The sequence below is a fragment of the Conger conger genome, chromosome 6, assembly GCF_963514075.1.
Source record: "Conger conger chromosome 6, fConCon1.1, whole genome shotgun sequence".
Taxonomy (NCBI): domain Eukaryota; kingdom Metazoa; phylum Chordata; class Actinopteri; order Anguilliformes; family Congridae; genus Conger; species Conger conger.
This window is the reverse complement of record NC_083765.1, coordinates 26371759-26396369: the sequence shown is the minus strand read 5'-3', so window position 1 is coordinate 26396369 and position 24611 is coordinate 26371759. Positions and strand designations below refer to the sequence as shown.

Here is a 24611-nt window from a genome sequence, read left to right as displayed (position 1 = left end):
CAAAAATGCACAACTTTGCTAAGATCAACAATCTCTCTCTCTCTCTCTCTCTCTCTCTCTCTATATATATATATATATATATATGATATGACAAATAGAGTTTGATCGTGTGACTGACTAACATCCCAGACTAATAAAAACATTTGTGAATTATTGTGAGAGTCTCGGGGGGAAAGTGACTCATTCAGGGAGAATGATGATGAAAGATGTTTCGATGCTAGAGGTAGCTAATGGAGCAAGGAAGGTTGTCCGACAAGGCTCTAGAACAAGGACATGCAGAAGACTGGAAGGGTAGCAGAGAATATGGCACTGCTAAATTATTAATCATTTCCCTGGAGACCAACGGCTGAAATTCGTCTTAATCCGATCATTCCTTAAAAAAAGTTTTAAAACAAAGCCTGTTTTTGTGACATTTCAACATTCTTGAGGAAGATAGTATAACATTTTGACTTTGCACTACCAAAGGTTATTTTTAAAAATGAGAACAGATGTATCTTACCGGAAAACAGTATACTTTTAAGGCATTGCCAAAATCAGTAGTAGGAGGAAATGATGCAACAATTGAAAAGCACAGATGCAGCACCAGCAGTAGCAGCAACACTAATAAATGGTTAATAGCTTTATTGCTATGCATTTATGATTGTAAACGCCATTATTCTCCAGGGGAAGACACACGCTGAGCACAGAATTTAGCCCACTGAAAGATCACATTAACCATGAATTATCAATTATGTGAAATTACTCCTTAACGTTCCTATTCAAGATTCAAGAATCGTGTTATAATATCAGCAGTCTGGATCTTACCTCTATCTTACTATGAGGTTACCAATGTGTATGGATGTTTTATTCTACCAAAATGGCAATAACAGGTATCAAGCTCAAGAGTACAATGGCACTATTACAATATTCTTGCAGTGACCACATGTGTCGGTATTGATAAAAGGAACTCCATTAAATGCACTGAGCTGAGTAGGTTTATTCAACTCACTTTTTATTAAGCAGTCATGATTCTTGTTCACCTCTTAAAGGTGCCTTACTCCCCTGGAAGAATTCTCAATAAAGGACATGCTTTGAAATTATTTTTGTCTAATTAATTTTGTGCGCTGACAGTGTCACAAAATGATTTATTGCCTCCCATCAGAGGTTTCTTGAAAGGGTCGATCCTTGTTAATAAGATCCCATTAGCATAATGATTCATTTCATGGCACACCTCCATTACAAGTTTGATCTTTGTTGAGCAGGTTAATGGCTCTAATAAGAATACAGAGAGAACAGAAGTCAGGGACGTTACATCACGTGATGTGACATTGCGGAAATGCCTGAGAAAGGAAGGGCAGCTGTTCTTTTGAACTTCTACACTCATGAGAGGTGAACGTGTAACTTATGAACGGTACAAATGTGGCAGTGAAGGTGATTCTAATTACAGTTAAGACACCCGCACCTGGCTGCCAAACTCTTTGCTGGGAGATGACTTCAAAGAGGGCTCTGCAGAGAATGTTTGAGGTTAGACAAAGTGGCATCATACATTTCTGATTAATCTCAGCCAGGAAAATTATCCTTTGTGCTAGAATAGAGGGTGGAGGTGGAGAGGGAGACTAAAATCACTGTCGCCTGAAGCTGCACATTGTACCTTCTTTTGAGTCATGTTGATGAATTAATTTGTCTCACTGTGGAGCCTTTTCCACTGGTACAATTCTGAATCTTTTATGCCTTTAGGCCAGTGGTCCTCACCCCTTCTCCTGCAGAGCCACAGGGTGTGCTGGCTATTGTTGTTACTCAGCACTTACTTGATCAATTAAAGCAGTTCATTCACAGTTAACTTTCCTCACCTGGTTTCTCGGGTCTGAATTGGTTGCTGATATTAAGGCGAAAACAAAAACCAACACACACTGCACAGCTCTCCAAGACCAGGAGTGAGGACCACCACTTTAGACCAGTGCATCCCAAACTCGGTCCTGGGGCCCCCCTGTGCAGACTTGTTTCTGTTCCAACCACAATTTAAATCGGGAATTTTCTAAACACGTTATTCTAATTTTTTCTGATTTTTGATTTTTAGAGGGATTATTTACCATCTTAAACCATAACATGCCAAAATAGCCACACTTGAATAATTAAAGTGCCATTTGCACATTGTGCTAACAATGACATCAGATGTATTCTTTTGTTATATACAGTGGCTTCAGAAAGTATTCAGACCCCTTCACTTTAAAAAAAAAAAAGAATGGATAAAATAGCTATTTTTGCCCATCAATCTACACCCAGTAACCCATAATGACAAAATGACATGACAAAACATGTTTTTAGATCGTCAGACGCATCCTGGTTGCTTTAATTATCATTGAGCTGTAATAACTTGTAATAACTTGATTGCAGTCCACCTGTGGCAAATTGAATTACTTGGACATTGTTATGTCCTCAATAATTGTGAAATGGAAGAAGTTTGGAACCACCAGGACTCCTAGAGTTGGCTTTCCGGCCAAACTGAGTTACCCTGAGTAACGTATCAAATCTCCTGGAATGTGCAGTATCAATGTTCCATTAAAATGTTCCTTATTATAATCCGATTTTCACCCGTTATTTTGAAATTTCATTTTTCATTCGCTTTTCACCCGTTTTAAAAAAATGAAAAATAAAACCCGGCAGCATTAGCTGCGCGCTGCGACCACAGTTGACGGCTGATGCGACCTCCGGGCAGTGAGTGGCGTAAGATTACGGGAAGCTTTTTTCCACTCCACACCAACTAATTTGTACCTCGTCGGACTCCATCTTTTCAATGTTGTTGTTTTCTGTTGTACTCTAGGTGAGAAAATATTTGAGAGTAAGGATCTTCTGCACGTCGATAATCTTTAAAATAAACCCAAGTCGTGCAAAAAATGACGGAGTACTCGCATGTGAAATCTACCAAACTTGTCCTGAAAGGTTTAAAGGACAAGAGGTAAATAGGACCGAAACATCGACTGAAATGTTGCTAACATGTGTAATGATAGCTAATATGCACGCTAACAGTTAGCTAGTACAACAACTTTTGCACCCACTAGCTAACGTTAAGGAAAGCGTTTCACTAACTTCCGTGCTAGCTAGCAAGCTGTAACAATTGTTTACTGAAATAATCTCTCGATAAAAGTAGCTGTAACGTTACTTCGCCGACAGCTGTGGTGAATCGAAGTCGCACAATTGTTATCATGAAACGATAACGTAATTTAATGTAATTAGCTAGTTAACCCGGTTTGGTAATCGCTGATGCCTAACGTTACCTGACTAACGTTGGGTATGCACACGGTATTGTACATAAGCTAATTGTACGACATACTGTATGCCCATAGACATGTATACGCATAGCTAGTCAGCTAACTAATGTTAGCTATAACCTGTGCGCATTATTTCAACTGAGACGGTTATGGGTAACTGGTCCACTTGACGGTTATTATATGCAACTAATTGCAATAACTGTTAACGTTACTAGTTATTGCGTTAACTTAGCAAGTTTTTTTCTTTTTTTCTCGGCCATTTCATTCAGAAAGAAGAAGAAGCACAAAGACAAGAAGAGAAAGAGGGAGGATGAAGCAGATAAAGATGACGTTATTGGTAAGAAGGTGCCTTAAAGTTACATTACTGTGATTTAGCAGATGGGTATGCGATACAAATCGTCCAGCGATAAGCACATCACTCAGATAGTCTAAGCTGAATCACTCCACAGTTAGTGACTACCTGTCGAATAGTATCCATGTAGTGAACTGATTAACTGTGTAGGAAACTCCTTACTACTGGACATGGCTATGTATAGTTTATTATTGTTGTTATTATTATTATTATTATTATTATTATTATTATTATTATTAAATAAGAAGGAAACAAGGAGCACTCTCAGTAGTAATCTTGGAGCATTTCATACTATTTGACATGAGTAGTGAATATGTAGTCAACACTACATAAATACTACAAAAAGTTATGTATATACCCAGTTACAACTGCAGGTCATTTGAGTGGACCGTTTCTTTAGCAGTGTTAGTATAGAACTATTAAGATTATAAACAACACAAAAGTTTGTATGTAAATCAGCATAGCTGCAGAATTTTATTTTATTTATTTGCACATGTAATTTGACAGAGATACAGAGTGGTACACATTCATGGGGATTATTCTAGTATTCTCCTGTGAAAAATTATTAATCACAAATACTTACAATTCAAATTTAAAAACAGAAACTGTACAGTTATGCATTGTGTGATCTATAATACAGTTAAGCTGTACAGAAACTTAAGCCCTGAATAATTTTAAAAAGTCGACCAACGCTTTAATTTATGTACTGATTTTTAATGCCCGTACAAAGCTTAGTATGTGCGTCCGTTAATCAGTTTCTTACTTATTAGGTAGGGGTATGACACAACCTGACATTCTTTTTTAACTGAAATGCAATTTTCTGTCTGCTGTATTGCTTTGTAAATTAAATCTGATCTGATTGCAAGTTCTGGGTGTTTACATGTTTGCTTTTCAAATTTGTTGCTGTTGAATATTGCAATATGATGGGTCAAATTTTTTATAAGTTTATATGGGGCCCATCATTAACAAATTAGTTCACTATTTCATTACCCTTTGTCTTTCCTCCTCAAGGCCGGTGGTGGGCTGTTGGTAATTTTGGTGAAATCACTGGAACAGTTGCCATTGAGATGCAGAATTATTCTTATGTGCATGCTCTGGACACTGGACTATTCACTCTGGGAACACCTCACAAAGGTATGGAAGTATGCCACCTTTTATAACACTATTGTGACAATAAAACCCACTTAAGATAATGCATTGTGTTCGAGTATATAGCCTGGGGAGGAACTGGTCTTTGGGCTACATTTAGCGGTAGCTCCATCACAAATAATAGCTACCTCAGTTCACTCTGCGTTCTATGAAGGTAAATTGTTATGGCACATTCGTGCTAACCATTAAATGTGTCTTTCAGGAAAATACTTATTTACTTATTTCACACAATCAAATGGGCGGCACGGATGGTGCAGTGGGTAGCACTGCAGCCTCACAGCAAGGAGGTCCTGGGTTCCAATCCCCGTCGGCCGGGGCCTCTCTGTGCGGAGTTTGCATGTTCTCCCCGTGTCTGCGTGGGTTTCCTCCGGGTACTCCGGTTTCCTCCCACAGTCCAAAGACATGCAGGTTAGGCTGATTGGAGAGTCTAAATTGCCCATAGGTATGAGTGTATGAGTGTGTGAGTGAATGGTGTGTGTGCCCTGCGATGGACTGGCGACCTGTCCAGGGTGTATTCCTGCCTTTCGCCCAATGTATGCTGGGATAGGCTCTAGCACCCCTGCGACCCTGTTCAGGATAAGCGGGTTAAGATAATGGATGGATGGACACAATCAAATGCAAATCAATTCATATCTTTTATGTGGGGTTTTTTTGTGATGTTCTGTCTCTCACTGTGAAAATAAACGCTTAAAATGATAGACCATTCATTTCTTTGTCAGTGGGCAAACTTACAAAATTGGCAACGGATCAAATAATTATTTTCTTCACTATATAGAAATCTTGGTCAATTTAAGTTGTACGAGTAGAAGTCAGTTGAAGGAACTTTAGATAAAAAAAGGGAGTGATTCATAGAAGTAAATTGGCGGTCACAAAATTCCCTAACAATTTACAATGTACTTTTTGTATTTGTACTTCTTTTGAAAGGGGTCCCCCCCATTGTGACCGTAACATCAAGGAACATAATTGGTGATGCAAAGCATAAGCGAGTCCTAATCATGTTACTACTGGGAATCATTGCTTGTGGCTAAATATGAAAAGCTTTTGAAATATTTCATATTTTAATGATAAAATACAAACCAATATATTTTCTCTTTAGATTATGCAACCATTTTGCATTGTAAATGATAATGGCAGTTTTTCCTTTTTTGTGCAATTTATTATTTGAAGCTTTGATTTCCAAAATGAGAATTACTGTTTTTTTATTTTTTATTAAAATAAATTAATACATTAAAAGTCTTCTGCAATCTGACACTAATTGCTAACATTTTAATGAATCCCAAGAACTTGAAAAGTCTCTTTTTCTCATTGTACCGACGCACCCATTCCCTTCTAGTAATGGAATACTGAATAATGAAATGTAAGCCAACTTGGGTTTCATAGAATGACAGGCAGTTTTTCGGGGACTTGAATGAAAAACCTGAATTAAAAAATATATATAAATAAAAACCTGATTTGGTGTAATTGTTTCCTGGCTTCATTGTCTGCCATTTTCTAACCTCAGCGCTTGGCTGCCCACAACAAGCAGGGAGGTATAATTAATTTTCTGTGAAAACCGACGTCCGAGAGAAGCTTGTCGTGGGCATAGTAATGCATGCACTGGCACTGGCTTCCCTGAGAATACTGAGCCTTAATGCAGGTTCTGGCGCTAAGCAACAGCGAGGCCCCTTTGGCCTCACTGTGAGTCCCAATGGATCAGTGGTCCTCATTCCTGGTCCTGGAGAGCTGCAGGGTACGCTGGTTTTTGTTTTCGCCTTCATATTAGCAACCAATTCAGACCCGAGAAACCAGGAGAGTTTTCTGTGTAATTAACTGCTTTAATTGATCTATTAAGTGCTGAGTAACAACAAAAGCTGCCATACCCTGTGGCTCTCCAATACCCAGCTTAGCTTACTGCCACCGCGACCCGACTCCGGATAAGCGGATGAAGATGGATGGATGGATGGACTGTACTGTGTGGTATATTGTACAATGGTAGCAAGCGTCTTCTTTGTTCCTGTGGCCCAGTACAAGTCTTTTGGTGTGCGTTTTCTCTATCACCATCTTTCATATGGACTACAAGCGGAGTATTGACCAAATCCAGCTCTGCTTGCCTTCATTTTGCATGAGATGGCTGAGAAGATGGTGTGGCTAAAATAAGACATTGCATTATGATGAAAAAACTGAAGAATTGTGTATGCTAATGGCAGATATTTTCTTGAGTGTCTTCCAAAGGACAGCTCTTGAATATAATAAGTTTAGTATTTCTCTCTGCTGGGAAATGCGTCAGGATATATTTTCATTATCAAGGCTGCTCAATTTAAATAGCTAATTTTCCATGCTGTCACTTTTTATACTTTTGTCTCTTGTGTACAAACTCTCTTTCCACCAGTCCATTTTGCTGTGATATTTATTGTCAGTGGCTGTGGTGTTCTGTATTGTGCTCTGTGAGAGTCTCTTTGTGTATCAGCTCTGTGTTATGTGAAATTTGATTGAAATTAGCAAGTCAGGTAAGCAGTCAGGCATTGGCAAAAGTGCACATTTTTACATTTGCTTTTGGGGGAAATGAACTGCTTGCTCACACTTCTCATCTGTTCCCATATAGCGTGCAGGAACGGATAACCGCTTCTTAATTTCATTAATCTGCTAATGAAAATGTGCTCAGTCTTCAGACATGAAAACAGAATGATGCAGCTCACGCTTCAGACAGCTTAAAAAAGGATTGAGAGAGAGAGAGAGAGAGAGAGAGAGAGAGAGAGAGAGAGAGAGAGAGAGAGAGACAGATACTTACGTAATGTACTCTTTGTGTCCATTATAAATTATGAAAGCTTATGAAGTAGGTTTTGTGACTGACCTTTAAAGGCTCATCAGATTAAAATATGTAAAATATCAGCACTGGAGATGCAAGGGCAACAACATGCATTTAAATTTTTCAGATGATGAGGGCCCTGATCCTCCTGAGCAGTTTACTGCCATCAAGCTGTCCGACTCCAGGTGAGTGCCCTCTGGTGGTATTGAGAGGGATCTTTAGTTTGTTAGTTTGTTTTGGATGCAGGCGCTGAAACCTGACCCTACTCCTTGCAGGATAGCCCTGAAGTCAGGGTACGGGAAGTACCTGGGGATCAGCTCGGAAGGCACGGTGGTGGGCCGCTCTGATGCCATAGGCTCTCGGGAACAGTGGGAGCCCGTATTTCAGGACGTGAGTTAGTTTGTTTTGGAATACCGAGGAATGTTTTTAACCTAGCAAGCAGTCTATGTCTATCCCTGCAGGTCTTTGGGCTGGGCTCAGAAAGTAACAACTTTAATTTAGTGCACAGGTCTCCTATTTAACATGATTCAGAAAGAATCTCATTTTTGAAAATAAATCCCCGGGGATATATTAATGTTCAAAGAAAGTAATTCTCGACCAGAGGAAATTAGCTGTAGAACAGAGGTCGTCCCTTACGACTCTGTATGTGTGAAACCTAATGAGCAGCTGTGATTTTACAGCAGTCCTCCGGCACCACTTTTGATGGCGAATGATCCCGGCCAAGCTTTTCATTCATGCAAGTCGTTATTTTGGGGGGGGAAATCTTATGTTGTTTTCATGGTGTGCACGTAGGCTGCTTGTCCTTACTTCTCCGTCTGTGAAAATGAATTAGCAGTTTGAGCACTAGTTCTGTTATGTGAGTGTCATCCAGGGTAATGCTACTTGGTCGAATGAAAATGTTTCAAATTGCGTTGTATCATTTGAGGAAACATTTCCCCTGCTCATGCCCTGCATGTGTAAGTGAATGGGTTATTGCTCAGGAAATGGAGAGGTTTGTGAGGTGAGGATGCTGAATGTTTCCCATGGGTCTGGCTTCCCCGCTGCAGGGAAAAATGGCTCTGATGGCCTCCAACAGCTGCTTCATCTCCTACAGCGAGAACGGGGACATCGTGGCCGGGAGTAAGACCGCCGGAGAAGAGGAGATTGTGAAGGTGATGTAATTGCTCCAGGGGAGGATTGTCTCCTGCTTAGTCTAATCAACTGTAAGTCACTCTGGATAAGAGTGTCTGCCAAATGGCAATAATGTAATGTAATGACATCAGTAGTCCAGATCATAAGGTCGCCTCTTTAGTAGAAACTGTCGGCAATGCGTTGTAGGCCTTCATAAGGTCTTCATAAGGCAACGCGTCATAGGCAACTGGAGGGATGTAGGCCCATTGATTAATTAATTTAAGTAAGCCAGAATACATGTTCTTAATGTCACTTAGTGGCAGGCTTACTTCATGCTTAAGGAGGATATCAGGTCACCTATTTATTCCATCTGAAGAAATGCATAAATAAACGTTTCTCTGCTCCCTACCCCCCGGTGAACAGATTAGGTCCTGTGCTGAGAGGGAGGTGAAGAAAAATGATGACATCGCAGATGAAGACCGGGGAAACGTGAAGAACTGTGAGATAAACTATGTGTACGTATACATTACATACCTGGAGCCATTTTGCAAGCCCAGTAAATGAATGCAAGTAAATGGGAGTATTGCTGTCTAATGAATCACATGGCACATGGGAACCATACAAAGCGCTCTCCTTTTAAACCCGTATCAGTGAATAATAATCACAGAATGTGCTGGATATTAGGGGCTTAAGCCCCCCTGTTTTCATGTTTGACTACAAATTAAAAATATTTCTGTTCATATACTGATGTTCAATCTATGTTACACACACATGTATGTTTTTGTTTTTTTTCCCCCATTATTATTATTTTTTCCCCAAGAAATGCTCTGACATAAAATCTTTGCGCCCCTGTTTGGCAACTACCCAAGCTTTTATCATTGGTTCATCTGCCGTGGCACATTATTTACCCTGCCTTTTCTTTGTTGTGCGTATGACTACACATGTGACCAAGGACACAAAATGAGCATGAGCAGTGACCGAACGTCCTGTGTGGCAGAATCTTTCCCCAGTGCGTTCTATTGGCATTGCTGTCTCTATATATTATATAAGCTAAAGGTTAAGCACATTCTTTTTGGTACTGTGACGAAATGTTTTTAGAAGCATTTACACAGAACTTCAAAGGTCGCAAGAAAGACAGAAAACTTCATTTCTGAAAGAATGGAGAGCTTAAATTCTTTAAATACCTTTCAAAATGCATGATGTTCCCTAATGCATCTCTCTGTCTCCTGGGTGTCTTTCTTTTCTTTTCTTTTTTTAGATAGGCAGGGTGTTATTTAGCTGTCCAATCACCCAAACATTTGACTGCCACTTTGAAAGTAGGAAGTCTTAAAGTGGAGTAGAAGGGGCCGGAGAGAAGGAGGAGAATGTGCCAGGAACCAGGGCTGCCAGTATTGCCTTGGCACTTTCTTTCTTTTAATTCACGGTATTGTAAAGTCTACTCTGGGAGTGTCATCCATGGTAGTGGCAGAAGACTGCGAAATGGCTGCCCATCACTTTGCGTGATGATAATGGGCGCCCTCATGCCACGTTCGCACACTGTGCATTGTTTCAAAAAGCGTGAAACTGAAATGGCCGCCCCATACAGTAAAAGACGAGGGAAACGGGTCAGAACTGAACGAGGGAAATGGGTACACGCGGACTCCTTCAAGAAAAGATGACACTCCATATGCACTAGAAGCGAATGTAATTAAGGCATTCAGTCTGCCCATTTCAGACTCATCCTCTCCGCCTGACAGTTAAGGTTATGTAGCGCACTTTCTTTGAGGATCTGAAATCAGCCGAACAATGGCAACTATTACCGTTCAGTTTCTTTCTCTTCATTGGTCCTGGAATACAAGGCAGTTTCAATGTAATCAGTTCTTTCAATGTAATCAGTCCTAAGTCGCTCTCAGAGAACATTAAGGGACAGTGAAACCACCCCATCCACTTCACATAACCAGGCTTTCTGATTCACAGGAAAAAGTTCCAGAGTTTCCAGGACCGCAGGCTGAGAGTGAATGAGGAAGACGGTGAGGTGCTGAAGAAGGCAAGGACAGACGGGAAGTTTCACGAAGCGTTGTTAGACCGGTATGTGAGGCCCTATGCATTCACAGTTCAGTTCAAATCAATTCAGATATTCCACTTGAGTTAAAAATGCAAAGTTGTCTTTGGATCAAAGACTCAATTTTGATGCAAATAATAGGCCGCAGCCTATTAAAGACACGTTATCAGCCTTAGCCATTTACGGTACACAATATAAGCCGTAGCTAACGTCCAGAGAGAGCTGCCATCTGTCCATCATTATGTTGGCCTAATGCAAAGATTCATGAGAATTGTCTTGTATCAGGTAAATTAATGTATTCTGCACTGCAGTTCACATAGCTTCAACTCCTGCATGTGTCATGTTCTGCTCAGCTGCTGCTGGTTCAGTAATTCTCTCTGAGGCTTGGATTGAGTCTTGGCCCTGCCAGTCCCAACTGTGCCCAGGGAACTGACAGGGTAACGCATACATGACAATACGATCACCCAGAGAAGTAAGGGTCTCAGCCAGCAGACTAATCCCCACCCCCCTAAACCTTATCATAAAATGGTGACTTCTTTGGCCAACTGAAGGCCTATGCTCTGTGTTCACTGGGTGCTTCATCTGCACTCTCCCAAATTGACAGATGACAGTGCAGAGATTGGACTGGCTCACAAATGGAGCTTGCAATAGAAAAAAAAAAAAAAAATTATTGTATATAAAATTTGTTTAAAAAAAAAAAAAAAAGTTGCTGGAGACATGAAAATATTGCATGGAAACCCAACTAAATAACCATCTACATTTTTGTTTGTTCACAGGAGAGCCAAGATGAAGGCTGACAGATACTGCAAATGAGGATAAGGGAACGCGTTGGTCAAGGAATACCAATATCCCTATGTATTTAATATTTTCAGACAGTGCTGTGTTTTTTTGCTATTAAATATTGATATAAAAAAATGTCTTGTTATAACACCCACCTCATTTCCCATGCACATTTTTTCAGAATATTGTGTTTTTAACAATTACACTGTTTTATGATTGTTAATTTGTTATGTTAATTTGAGTGTTGTTTTCATAATTGTGTCCAGATTTAAATACATTGTTTACTGGAGATGTGGTCACACAACAGCAGTTGCATATTATAAAAGGGTAACTATCCATGCAGTTAATTGGATAGTTTAGCAGTAGTTGTGACTAGAAAAGTCTGATTTTGAAAAAGAGTTTCCAAACAAACTGAAGCATTAACTGCTCTACACTATTATTTTAATGCAATGCATTAACTCGTGTGGACAATGAAGAAACTCAGTGAGGGCCTGCATTTAACAGAGTACACTGATTGCAGGGCTGCAGAGCTACAGGGGTATGAGGCTAGTTTTGATTCCAAATTTGCATGCTTTCTTCCCTTCCCTTACTTCCAAGAGAGGTATCTCCAACATACCAGGATGAAATATGGAGGCCTCACCAAGTGGGTTTCAGTTCCAAATTATGAAAGGGGAGGGAGCAATTATATATATATTATTATATTATTATATTATTATATTCCCTTGCTCCCTCGTTACTCCTCCCTCCCGCCAAGGGTATAAAATCATCATCGCCTTCCGAGAGGCAATTTTTTTTGTAATGAAATTAATAATTGGTTCGGGAATAATTCATGAGTGCTGAATTATTTTATATTGTGTACATATTGTGGAATTAGTGGAGGGAGTTAACTCACTTTGTCAGATACTTTCTTTTTTTGTGTTTGTCAGTGACATATTACATTATTGGCATTTGGCAGACGCTCTGATCCAGAGCGACGTACAGTTAAGCAGGCGACAATCCTCCCCTGGAGCAATGCAGGGTTAAGGGCCTTGCTCAAGGGCTCAAGGGCCCAATGGCTGTGCGGATCTTATTGTGGCTACACTGGAATTAGAACCACAGACCTTGCATGTCCCAGTCATTTACCTTAACCACTACGCTACAGGTCACCCTGTTTAAGGTGAGGTTTAAGAAGTGTGACTGGTATGTGTTTAGTATCAGTAAAAATAAGATGGGGTGGTTGTTGTGAAGTATTCAGGAATACTCCAAAGTCATCCAGCAGAAAGAGGAAGTGCTTGCACAGCTGAGGTTACTCCCTATATAGTTTGCCTGGGCGGTTATATTCTGTTTTGTTCATAGTCTATCCTTTGAACAATTTAACTGAACAATCTGATTGGCCAGACTATCTATACACCTGACTCCCAGGTAAAGGGACGGTGGAAAACTAGCAGTTCTCCCTCAAGGACCTTGGCATTATTGCTGGACATTATTGATCCACCTCAGGTCTGTCTGCTGGAGGAATGAGGAATGAAGAATAAGCCTCTACAGGCACTTTCTGTTTGACTTGAAGGTTACTGTGGTTATGGAAACATCTGCAGCAGCAGAGTATTCGTTGGCTGTATTTTGCCACAGTTTGACCTTAATTACTCACACGCACTGGCCAGAACGGAAATACTGGATACTTGGTGACCTATTTTCCACCCACTGCACTATCCATCTAACTAGCTTTGCTGCGATGACAATAAATATGTTTGTAAAATATAAAATAACAAAGGCACCTGATGAGATCACCCTTACGTGAATCCGTTTTATGAAAAAGAACATAAAATGTTACGTTATAAATTGCCTTGTGGCTTTACGCCAAAGACATGTGAAATAATTAGATCAAAAGCAAGAGCAAAGTCACATGTTTCAATTTCGCTTCCTTATTTATTTTCAGAATAAACCACATGATCCTACCGGAGAGGGGGGGGGGGGGTGATGGTTTGAGATGACGATTCATTGTTTTTTAAAACATGTACTTAAACGTTAATGTCAACTTTAAGTTGTGTATCATCCGTGTATATTTCTAAGTACGATATATCGACCAAATATGGTAAATCAGTTCAGAATGTAACTTATGTTATGAGTAACAAATCGTATAGTGCACCCTGTTTGAACGTGGTACATCCCGTCAGAGTTAAAAGTCACGAGCGAAACGACGTTACTGTTTTGTTCCTTGTTTGTTAAAGCAGCATAACTGTCTTCCTAAGAAAAGCAATTTCATCTGCAATTAACGTAAACATGGGCAGCAGTCTGATATGTTGCTTTGCCCTCGTTTTTCTTTGTACGCCAGTGTCAACGAAATTCGTGTCTCCGGTATGTCAGTTTGTTTTCAATTTGGCTAATAGTACTTAGCATGCTTGCAGTTGTGATTGCTTACTCTAATGCTAGGTGGTCCACTGGACACACTACTTGTACAGTAACAGTATATGGCTCGCTGTTCTTGCTGGTTAGCTAGAGCTAGGTAACTTATTCTCAGTGGCTAACTTCGCCACAGTAACTTGTTATTCTCAGTCGCAAACGTCGCATCAGTAGCTTGTTACCATTTATTCATTGTTTAGTGAACATTGTTCACTGCGTTTTTTTCCATAAACTGTCCAAAATAAGTTAGTCACACTTTCTGACTAGCTAGCATGCTATCAGTGGTGGGGTTTTTTTATTTTAGTGTAACCACTGATGGCATGGTAACCACCTGCCAACCAACAGTAATCTAACCAGATATCTAAAACATCCTTCTTGTTTGCAGCACACTGAGGGATGCCGCACTGGCATGTATCCACCGAGGGGTCCAACGTATGTCTGATTTTTATTACAGCATTTGAATTTAAGATTAACTAACTGCAAAACTGTGAACCTTGGCACAATCCACTATGGCTTTTGTAATGACACAATCGTATTTCCGTTTGCTTTGCTACATCGGCCTGATGCATTCAGTGTGACTTGCACGCGTAGTTAGGGGTGACACATACTTTGGCCTTAAGTCAACACAATGGCCCTCTCATAGAATACTGCCAGTGTCTTGAACTTAGCAAAGTTTGTTTAAGTGGGCCAAGTCATGGCTGCCCGGGTATATGACTGTCGAATTACGTAAAATAGTAGGTGTGCAGTAGTCTATAGGCCTAATGCTGATGGTTAAGGAAGAGAAGAGTTGATGTAATTATTTCCACAGAGAGGCAATAGAATGGTAGTGCAATGCGTGTGACAAGGTGACATTTAAATGCAGCAGTATTTTCTCGTTTGGTCAGTTTCAAAGGCGCCGTCACTTGGTATACGGTAGACCTGGATTTGCCCCCTAGCAAACGATGGACTGGAATAATTACTGACAAGAAAGTGGATGTAAGTTGTTTATTTGTAGTTGTGCACATCATTTTTCCATCTTTCATACATGTCTTGCACTTTCATTTTAAAATGCATGCAGATAATTATGATAGCTTACCACACTGACTGTTTGTTAAACAACATTCTAGGGAACTGCATGAAAATGACTGCATGCCAATGTAATCATTGTTGATTTGATTGCATATTTTACATATTCCCAAAATGAAATTGATTTGCTATTCATTTTAAATAGCTTTATGCACATAATTAACATATTGAGACTATTAACTACAAGCCCATAAAGATGTCTTTGATCCTTATTGATCAGTAAGTAACTCAATTTTATTTCATTTAGTTGGTATCTATGATCCAAGCCATCAAAGATTTGGCAGACTCCTTCGTTCCCAGTGGGAGACTAATTGAAATTGTGGATAAAGATTTGGTAAGCACTTTATTTTATCATGCAATACTGTACTTAGTCCTGCAAGGGAATTTCTGTTCTCACAGCAGATTTTTCTTTTATTTCCTTGGATTATAGCTGTAACATCACTGATAAAATGACATGCACTCACTGAGCACTTTACTAGGTATTCATTAGACTTATTTTTTGTACTTATTGGTCTTCTGCTGCCTATCCTAGAGGATTTGATACTGTAACCTTCCTGTCAGCTTTGACCAGTCTGGCCCTTCTCCTATGACATCTCTCATTAACAACGTTTTGCCAGCAGAACAGCTGTTCACTGGATGTTTTGTTTTTCACAACATTCTCTGCCATCCTCAAACCACCCTATGTAGCACCAACGATCATTCCACGGTCAAAATCACTTGGATCACATTTCTTCCCCATTCTGACATTTGGTCTGAAAAACGGCAAAACCTCTTGACTATGCGTTTATGCATTTAGTTGCTGCCATGTAATTGGCTGAGGTCTACCTAATAAAGTGCTCACTTATTGTATAATAATGCAAACATGAAAATCACAATTACATAAGTCCCAAAGTTCATTTCTGGCTTTTATTTTATATTATGGGCCCTTAATGGCAGAAGAAACTGAATGGGCCTTTTAAGGAGAATTCAACTTTGCCATTAAACTTGGCCACAACTGCAGCTCTTGTGAAGTCTCAATGATATGATTTGCTGTTTGTTCCCTTCAAGTGTTCCGGCTCATATAACCTGTCGTACACAAATATCCCTTATTGCAACTCTGCCCTTGAATATGTTTAATAGTGGCCTGTTGGGTGAACTTGCATGAAGTAGGTGTCTGTCATTCATTTGACAAACCTCTTCCCCCAGCCTCTGATCGTGAACACATTGCCCTACCCCTTTAATGAAGAAATCAAAGGAATTGCCAAGGATTCTGGCGTTCCCCTGGGTAACACAACATTCTGAACTCCTTTTAAGTTTGTGAAACAATCAAAGCCTGCATGTATAATGTTGTCTTTTTTTCTTCTGTCCAATAGGAGAGGTTATCCTGTTCAATATTTTCTATGAGATATTCACAGTGTGTACATCGTTGGTTGCAGAGGATGCAGATGGTACGCTTTCCCCAAATTGTCCAACATCATCTCAAATATAGAACATGTATAATGGTTTATGAGCAGAACCTCTGACAAGTGGGCCAGTGGTTTGAGCTGTTATTGTCACATACCTAAATGTGAGGGAATTAGTTGAGTTGCATTTGTTAGTGTCCTTCAGTGTAAGTGCATGTCAGTTCTATACATTACCCTGGATTATGGCATTGCCAAAACAAATTTATATTAAAAGTGTAAAGGGACCACAAAATAACCAGCAGGATTATCAGTATGTAGCATTCTGAGAGTACTTTATCATGTTTTTGACACAAACCAGAACATGGTTTGTTGATGTTAACCATCATTATTTTCCATAAATTCTTTATTTTTATTCTTTCAGGTAACCTGTTCCATGGACGGAATTTAGATTTTGGATTGTTCATGGGGTAAGGATGTAAAGTGCTGGCCTGTTGTTGTAGCTGTTGGTGTTTCAGTGCCAGAGTAAAGGCAGCTTTTTCTTGAATGTTACAGGTGGGACTTGAAGAACAAGTCCTGGACAATAACGGAAAAGCTTAAACCGCTGGTGGTGAATGTGGACTTCACACGGAACAACCGGACTGTCTTCAAATCCACAAACTTTGCTGGATACGTGGGTATGCTGACTGGTATCAGGCCGGTAAGTGCGTGTGCGTGTGTGTGTGCGTGTGCGCTCTCTCGACTAGGTTTTATTCTGGATCACGGGATATTTGTGTCCTATTCACATCACATCACATCTGAATACATTTTAAATGTCTTTCACCAGCTGTAGAATAATGGAAGTGAATACTTTCTGTGTATTACATTTACCATCCATTCTCTTCTAGTACATTTACCTTTCCTTTCCCACAGCATTCCTTCACTCTCACCATGAATGAGCGCTTCAGCCTTGATGGGGGGTACATCGGTGAGTTATTTAATAGCACATATAAATGTGCTGGAACATTTGGACATTTCTGTTTAAAATTCGAAAGTGTTGCTGCCCTGACAACCCTCATGGGTGCCATTTTGGACGCTACATAAAATATTTTGTATGGGGTTGAGTGGGGACCAAGGTACATTGTGTGTATGTGTCTGCAGGTATCCTGGAGTGGATTATGGGAAAGAGGGATGGGATGTGGATGAGCTTCCTCACACGGTCGGTTCTGGAAAATGCTACCAGGTACCCGTGCCATCGCAGTGAAACCGATTACAGTTGCCTTTGTGGTTGAAATTCACACTACAGTGCTCATGTTTTTACTATTCATTTCCTATTATTCATTAAAAAGGGCAATAAGAAAGGGAAGTAGGTGGGTGTGTTTGGGGAAAGGTTTGAAATAACTGGTGTCCTTTGGCTTTCCCACCATTCATTCCCACCTGCAGCTACGAGGAGGCCAGGAACCGGCTGGCCCAGACCAAGCTGCTGGCCCCAGCCTACTTCATCCTGGGGGGAAACCAGACCGGACAGGGCTGTGTGATCACCCGCTCCAGAGTGCTCAGCCTGGACATCTGGGAGTGAGTCCCGTCCTGTTAAAAACCCGGGGCCTGTCCGGGGGCCGTGGGGTGGGCCATCCTGCTCAAAACTCAGGGTTTTAACCGCAGTGATACACTGCTGCACTCTGGTACTCAATCCTGACTGCCCAGATGGCTGGCACATTGGCTCTAGCATTTCCCAGGATGGGTGCTTTTCATCCAGCAGGGTTTGTGTGAGAACAACCTCTCTGGAGTCCAGGATATAGGCCTTTAATCTTTGAACTGCCCATGTTTACATACCATGCCTATGAGGTAGCCAAATTCGATTTTGACCAGAACCCCTCTAAGGATGGGAACAACACAACTCTTCTGTAGTGAGAGGGGGCCCCCAAAAGGGTAATTTCCCTTTTGGGAAATGACCGCCAACACAGCCTTTGTTCTTTTATTTTAGGCTTGACAAAAAGCTGGGCCGGTGGTATGTGCTGGAGACCAACTATGACCACTGGAAGGAGCCCTTCTTCCTGGATGACCGCAGGACTCCAGCAATGAAGTGCATGAATCAGACCATGCAGGCAGTGAGCACATCTTTCATTTTGTACAGCACTTATCAAAACATGGTTACAATGGGCTATATACGTGCATATTAATTACATGGCCGTAGGCATTGGGGCGTCTGTTCATTTAAGCATCATAAGGAAGTGGCTGTTTACAATCATTAATTAATTTCCGGCAGGGTTTTCGTTCTAAATTAGGTGGTTGTCAACCCTGCTCAATAGCCACAGGGTGTACGGTTTGTTTTCAGCTTATAATGAATAGCCAATTCAGACCCGACACCCGAGTCAAATTAACTGCATAATTATTTGCTGTAATTGGTGGTTTGTGCTGAACAACAAGGAAACGCTGCACATCCTGATATCCAGGACTGGGGTGTGGGGCCCTGCTCTGCCTCATATTATCCTGTGGAGGATCAAACAGAACCACAAATACTCACCTGTGCTCCCTGCACTGTTGCATGTTGAAATTCTCAGTACCTTCAGAGCACATTTAAAATGAATCTTACATTACATTATTGGCATTTGGCAGACACTCTTATCCAGAGTGACGTCCCTTAGTGGTTTAAGGCACCTTTAATGTACATTTGGCAGTTACTATTTTCATGGTCATTTGTAAAAAGATGTCTCCCATTGATCCACCAGCGTGGGTAGCAGTCCTAAATTTGACAAAATGCATTTTGCTTCCATAGAACATTTCAATCAAGACCATCTACAATGTTCTTTCGACCAAACCTGTCCTTAACAAGGTGAGCTGCAGTCCCGAAATCTCAACTTCTGCTTGTAATATCTGTAATGCTGTAATTCTGTATTGATTGTCCACCCTTTCCCATTCCAGTTGACCACATACACCACCCTGATGGACGTGTCCAAGGGCAGACTGGAGTCCTACATCCGTGACTGCCCCAACCCCTGCTCGCCCTGGTGAATGGAGGCACTCGCATGAAGGCCCAAGCACTGACCTGGGATCACCTGCTCTTGCACACACTGCAGCTGCAATAGCTGGGTCATACAAGAAGGGTTTTCTAGGGCTGATTTGGGAAGCGCTTTGAGTGGTCATTCTGTGTGGTAACCGAATCCCACCCCTCCCCTGTGCTACTTCACCCCCCCACCAAAATTAAACAAGCTCAGAGGATACACTAGCAAATCAGTCTGCTTTCTTGTGACATGGATTCTATGGAAGTGTTTCACTCATTGGACAAAAGCTCTCAGGGGTAGAGTTTCTGGATTCCTATTGATCACAGCAGTCTAATGGGAAGTCACATTGTCGGTTTAAAATGTAGAATTTTTAAATTTCCTAATTTTTTCTAACTTCCTCAAGTATTCATAAATAGCACATTTAAAGGGAAACAAAATTATTTGATATGAACTGATTTGTTAAAGCGACTGCTAATTGTAACAGATGGGGTCTTTCAAATTATGACATCAGACAGGTGTTATGCACTGAAAGCAATTTGAAAACACTTCCATTTGTTGAATTGAAATTTGAGATCCATTTCAGAATGATGCTGAAAAGTTGAAATGACTGTTAATGTATATTATAACTGGAGGGTCTCGCTCTGTTTTTACATTGAGTACTGAATCAGCAACTGTATGTAGATTATCAACTGCACAAAGCTGGGTATGGCCTGGTGTTGAAGATATGGATAATGAAATGTTTGTGAGTGACAGAACCTGTGAGGGCTTATGGGAATGGCTGCATCCTGTGAGACTGACAGCATACCATGAATGCCTTTGTGTTTTGTGGGTGACCTAAACTAACCCAGAGCTTTAACTTTATAAATGTACTGCGGGTATGTTTTTCAATGAACAGGCCTTACTCGGGAAAATAAAAGTTTGATCAAACCACCATGTTTCCTGTGATCAGATTTGTACAATAGACTGTAGAGTCATGGGGGGTGTGCCCCTGGGTGAGAGTCAAAGGAAAAGGGCACAGGATGTGTGCACTTAAATTTCCAATTAGGGGGGCCTGACAAAAAAAAAAAACAGAACAGCCATACTGTAGTACACTACACCTGATTTACAGTGAGGTACTCATCAGTCTGAATTCAGTGCCCAACCATGAAGTGTCAGCCTTTTTTCCCCACACTGACAAAAATGAAAGTTCATACCCATTTGTAACTGCAAAAGTGAAAAGGTGACGAAGTGGACAAGGCTATTTTCATCCACGTTGACTACCCTCTCACTGTTTTTAATGTGCTGTAATTGGTGCAGTCAAATGTGATTTGTAGGTTTGTGCAAAGCCAAGCAAACAGCTGAACGTGTTGAAATCTGACTTGTGTATTCAAAATCTGTTTTATGTAACCATTTCTCAAACCTGTCAAACCAGAAATGTCAAGCTTGTGTGCAGGTTTGTCTAATAGTCAGCCTTAAAATTACCCAATAAGTTCTAAAAGCCTGAACAAGAAATTAAGGCAAGATTGAAGCTGTGAAAAGTCAATTAGGTAATTTATTTAAAACTTCCATACTAAACATTTTTAATTTCAACACAAAGAAAGACAGAAGAGATACATCAGCCATGGAAATGACAACATGCCTAAAATCTATAATAAAAATGTAAATATAGTAGACACACTAAAAACGGCACTCAAGACCAGATAACAGCTGCAGGAGGGGGAAGAGAATGAAAACCAGTGTGAGCATCCTATCCAGGCAGGGTGTAATGTGGTTGTGCCCACTGGGGCTAAAAATGAGGAACTCGTTACAGTGGTTTGTCAGAACTGCAACTGCAATTTTTCCAGCTTCAGCGCTAGAAGTCATGGGAAATGTAGTGCAATAAACACAACGGGCATGGCCCTGAGTAGTCAACTGATTTTTATGAAGCAGAATTCTTTTCTGATCAACTGCCAAGGGTTACACTATAAAAAAAATAAATGCTTGAGTGTTTTCAGGGATGCAGGTGGACAGCTTTTGGGAAAACCGTTTGCCCACTCTGCGACAACCGTAAAACATAAAACGTAACAAGCAAAAAGTGTTTAACATTTCTTCCATGTTTTCCCCTCATCGTGTCAACAACCAACAGGCATTGTGGGGTTCTACAGTAGGCTCAGTCACAGATCACGTTTTCAGTGTTGTGTGGATGAAATTGTTGTTTCTTTTTTTGTACCAACACACAGTTAACCATTCATTCAACCTGCAATGCGTTTTATCCTATTTGGTGGTCACTAAAATGGAACGCAGTCAGTGTGGACATTCAGTTTCGACCAGACCTTGGGGAAACTTGTGCCTCAGTTTTCACAATGATATCAAAGTAAGGGCAGTCTTCATGCACTTTGTGCTCCAATCGTTTCTACAAATGAAAAATTACAGAAACCCCAAATTACATTCAAATCACATCTGCCAAATGACACCCTAAAAAGTCGCACTCACTAAATTATCTTCAGAAATTCAAAAAACACTGCCCGAGAGATATTTAATCAGCATCGAGATAGGCAGTTATTTGGAACAATGCCATTTGCTCTCAATAATGCTACACCTTCACCTGGGCTGGGAATGTAAAATAATATTGTCCCAAATGTAATGGCCAAGCCATGCAATGGCCTAAGGCAAAGCTTAGCAGGCATCAATAACGAGAAATGACAGACTAAAAGCGGAATGGTTACCTGGCTCTTTGAGCATTTGAGAGTTGCCAACAAGTCCTGTCAGCCCATCGACATTCCCACTGATGATCTCTGCAGAAAGATTATTATTCTGCTGCTCTTCTGTGATTCTCTTCCGAAGTTCAGCCTTTACAGCATATCACAAGATGGAGGAACATGTTATTTGCTGTGCATAGGTTCTACACTATAAAAACTATTAAATGGATATGCTTTTGGAGGGGACAATGCATCTCCCCCCTCCCAATGAGCTTACAGGTCTTCCACATTTTAAAGCATTTCTAATCATGAAAAAACAAATTTAATGGTTTTAATGTTGTGGCTGATATATAATATTCTGTAAATCAAGCAGACAGTTCATGCAAAGGCTGAGAGCCACTACATTATTTTTTATTGCAAAATATGACAGTGTAATGGGACTACTTGTGTTGCTTTGACATTTTGCTATACATGCTGGTAGCCTTGCTTAAAACATGGATATTTGGACTGAGGAGAGCAGATGGATTTTTCATTTCATAAAAGGCCGGAAACTGCTTTTGTTTAATAACGCATACCTCACACAGAGTAGAGAGCTGCAGGGGTACACCTTCCACTTTCACAAAATCATCTTCATCTGACTTCTGGCTCAAATTCCCAGACCCAACCTCCTGCAAGAGCAGACATGCAATGCGGTTTCAACCCTCCGGTACTTCAAATGCGCTTAAACATTTCATGCCACCCTTGACTGAATTCACCAAAATGTATTTCAGTGAATACATTGAATATGACAAAGGAGTGCATTTCTAATGGAAGAGGGACTCGATTTTACTCATCCCCAGGCAGCTTTAGTTTGTCAGCTAAAGGAAGAACACATAAAAAAATATATATTGCCGCTTTCTTTAAAACCATAATATTCAATATAAAAAGGAACACTGTCCTTCAGCCTAACCCAGTGCATAGCAGGTCAGCAAGAACTTATGTACTCTTTAACCCTTTAAGGTGCGGGATCACAAACGCTTGAACAGAACGTTCTAATGCTGACGTTACAATCACTACTGTTAACTGAAAGCAATGGATTTGTAGAATTAGATTTTTGCAGGAAAAAAAACAAAAAAAGTACTCATAAAAAGGGTTAAAACGCATCTACAGCGCTGTGTGGAGAGCAAAGCAGGCGATGCAGTTTGCTCTGCACTAGGGCACAGGCTTGGTGAAATTCACTAGGCGGAGTCAGAAAGGCGGGAGGGGGCGCTTACGTCCTCATTGACGATGACGGGAGAGTCCGTGTCAGGGCTGCAGGCCTCCGAACCCTCGGGAGAAGACCCTTTCTCAGCAGGCTCTTTGTCTCCCTCCCCCTGGGGGGCCTGGCCATCAGCATCTCCCAGGTCCAGGCTCCTCCTCACCTTCAGCGTGGGAGTCTCCACCTCCACGGGCTCAGACTGGGCCACTCTCACTTCAGTTACTGTTTGGGAAGGGAGGTAGGAATTCATTTTTGCACTTAAATAGAATAAGGCAGTCCCCTCCAAAAGTATTGGAACAGCAAGGCCAATTCCTTTGTTTTTGGAATACCCTCAATACATTTGGGTTGAGATAAAAAGATGAACGAGACAAGAGTTCACAATTTCAGCTTTTATTTCCTGGTATTTACACCTAGATACGCTAAACTACTTGGGAGAATCAGACCACCCCATTTTTAGGTGAGCAAAAGTGTTGGAACAGAGTATTTAGGTAAATACACAGAGTAATATTACCAAGTTAGCAGGATAAGTTCACCGAGTAAAACCCAGAAGAGCTGTTTTTACTTCAGTTGTTCTGGTTTTAGAAAAGTTCACTGATTCAAACCCAGAACCTGTCTAGCCAACTCAGTCATCCCGTTACATGATGGCTAGTTGGGATGCTTTGTCTTAGTGTTTTTTGTGTGGTTATCGAGTTGTGTCAGAATTTCCTCTGCACAGGCAACGATCACTGGAGCTCATACCATCACAGCCTCCAGCATGATCCAGGTCACACCTTCCATTTCCAGACGCCCTTACTGGTCCCTGGAGTGACGGCTGCGGAAATAGAGTAAGACTGCCCTTAGACACAGTCCAGAATGAAACCGATGAAGAACGGGCCTCTCGCACATTAACCTAATAAATCCATCAGCTGACCCGTTTTTCCACGCAATCTCCAGAGCATTGCATGTACATCGATTCCTCACCATTTCCCCTAGAATAACCACATATTCCTAACAGCAACTACATTTTCAGTTCGGCCTTCCCTCCCATCAGTCCTCTGTAGATGGTAACTCAGAGGGTGGAGTTATTTGTCCCCACAATATCATTACCATCAACATTCTTTCCCTATAAATATGTGGCTTTATTTTAAATGTACCCATTATACATCTCATTCTAATGTTGCCATTATGTTAATTATCAGGAACATTAGATGTCTTTGTAAATAGGCTGTTATAAGGAACATTAAAGTAGTCTAACCATGCAAAACACACAAGGTATCTGCATATGCAATACTGAATGCTCGATCCACCATACAAAATAAGCCTACCTAGCCTACTGTACATCATTGCGCATACCATGACTATTTCACTGGCCAGTCCATATAGATTTGCCCTTGCCCTAAAATACTTATTTTTTGTATTTAGGCCCTAGTTGTTTAAGTCTGTATCTTAAATCAACACAATCAGGAGAA

At 40.8% G+C, this 24611-nt stretch overlaps 3 protein-coding genes across 7 annotated transcripts in view; 2 read left to right on the top strand and 1 right to left on the bottom strand.

Moving 5' to 3' along the window:
- Positions 1-2761: 2761 nt before the first annotated feature.
- On the top strand, positions 2762-11612 carry frg1 (FSHD region gene 1). Its single transcript, XM_061246133.1, has 9 exons — positions 2762-2935; positions 3518-3585; positions 4612-4734; positions 7662-7719; positions 7810-7924; positions 8581-8685; positions 9068-9159; positions 10601-10711; positions 11462-11612. Exons 1-9 carry the CDS (start codon positions 2874-2876, stop codon positions 11496-11498), a joined length of 771 nt encoding a protein of 256 aa, XP_061102117.1. The 5' UTR covers positions 2762-2873; the 3' UTR covers positions 11499-11612.
- Positions 11613-13640: 2028 nt separating this feature from the next.
- Positions 13641-20199, top strand: asah1b (N-acylsphingosine amidohydrolase (acid ceramidase) 1b). The gene is made up of 14 exons (XM_061246132.1): positions 13641-13799; positions 14230-14276; positions 14729-14819; positions 15157-15243; positions 16095-16173; positions 16262-16336; positions 16713-16758; positions 16844-16988; positions 17201-17255; positions 17429-17510; positions 17711-17842; positions 18252-18375; positions 19044-19100; positions 19190-20199. The coding sequence occupies exons 1-14, from the start codon at positions 13725-13727 to the stop codon at positions 19277-19279; spliced, it is 1185 nt and encodes a 394-aa protein (XP_061102116.1). The 5' UTR covers positions 13641-13724; the 3' UTR covers positions 19280-20199.
- Positions 20200-20782: 583 nt separating this feature from the next.
- The window catches only part of pcm1 (pericentriolar material 1), a 29999-nt gene continuing 26170 nt past the window's right edge, over positions 20783-24611 (bottom strand). For all 5 annotated transcript variants that reach the window (XM_061244875.1, XM_061244877.1, XM_061244878.1 and 2 more), the window contains 5 exons: positions 23902-23974; positions 23180-23385; positions 22502-22594; positions 21954-22077; positions 20783-21640 (listed from right to left, as the gene is read on the bottom strand). In XM_061244875.1, coding sequence (XP_061100859.1) covers positions 21615-21640; positions 21954-22077; positions 22502-22594; positions 23180-23385; positions 23902-23974 — 522 coding nt within the window. In that variant the 3' untranslated portion in view covers positions 20783-21614. The remainder of the gene's footprint in view (positions 21641-21953; positions 22078-22501; positions 22595-23179; positions 23386-23901; positions 23975-24611) is intronic.

Coding starts and splice junctions, on each gene's coding strand:
- frg1 (XM_061246133.1), top strand. CDS start 2,874: ATGACGGAGTACTCGCATGTGAAATCTACCAAACTTGTCCTGAAAGGT. Junction 7,720..7,809: donor ATCAAGCTGTCCGACTCCAG/GTGAGTGCCCTC, acceptor TACTCCTTGCAG/GATAGCCCTGAAGTCAGGGT. Junction 8,686..9,067: donor GAGAAGAGGAGATTGTGAAG/GTGATGTAATTG, acceptor CCCGGTGAACAG/ATTAGGTCCTGTGCTGAGAG.
- asah1b (XM_061246132.1), top strand. CDS start 13,725: ATGGGCAGCAGTCTGATATGTTGCTTTGCCCTCGTTTTTCTTTGTACG. Junction 14,820..15,156: donor TTACTGACAAGAAAGTGGAT/GTAAGTTGTTTA, acceptor TATTTCATTTAG/TTGGTATCTATGATCCAAGC. Junction 18,376..19,043: donor TGAATCAGACCATGCAGGCA/GTGAGCACATCT, acceptor TTGCTTCCATAG/AACATTTCAATCAAGACCAT.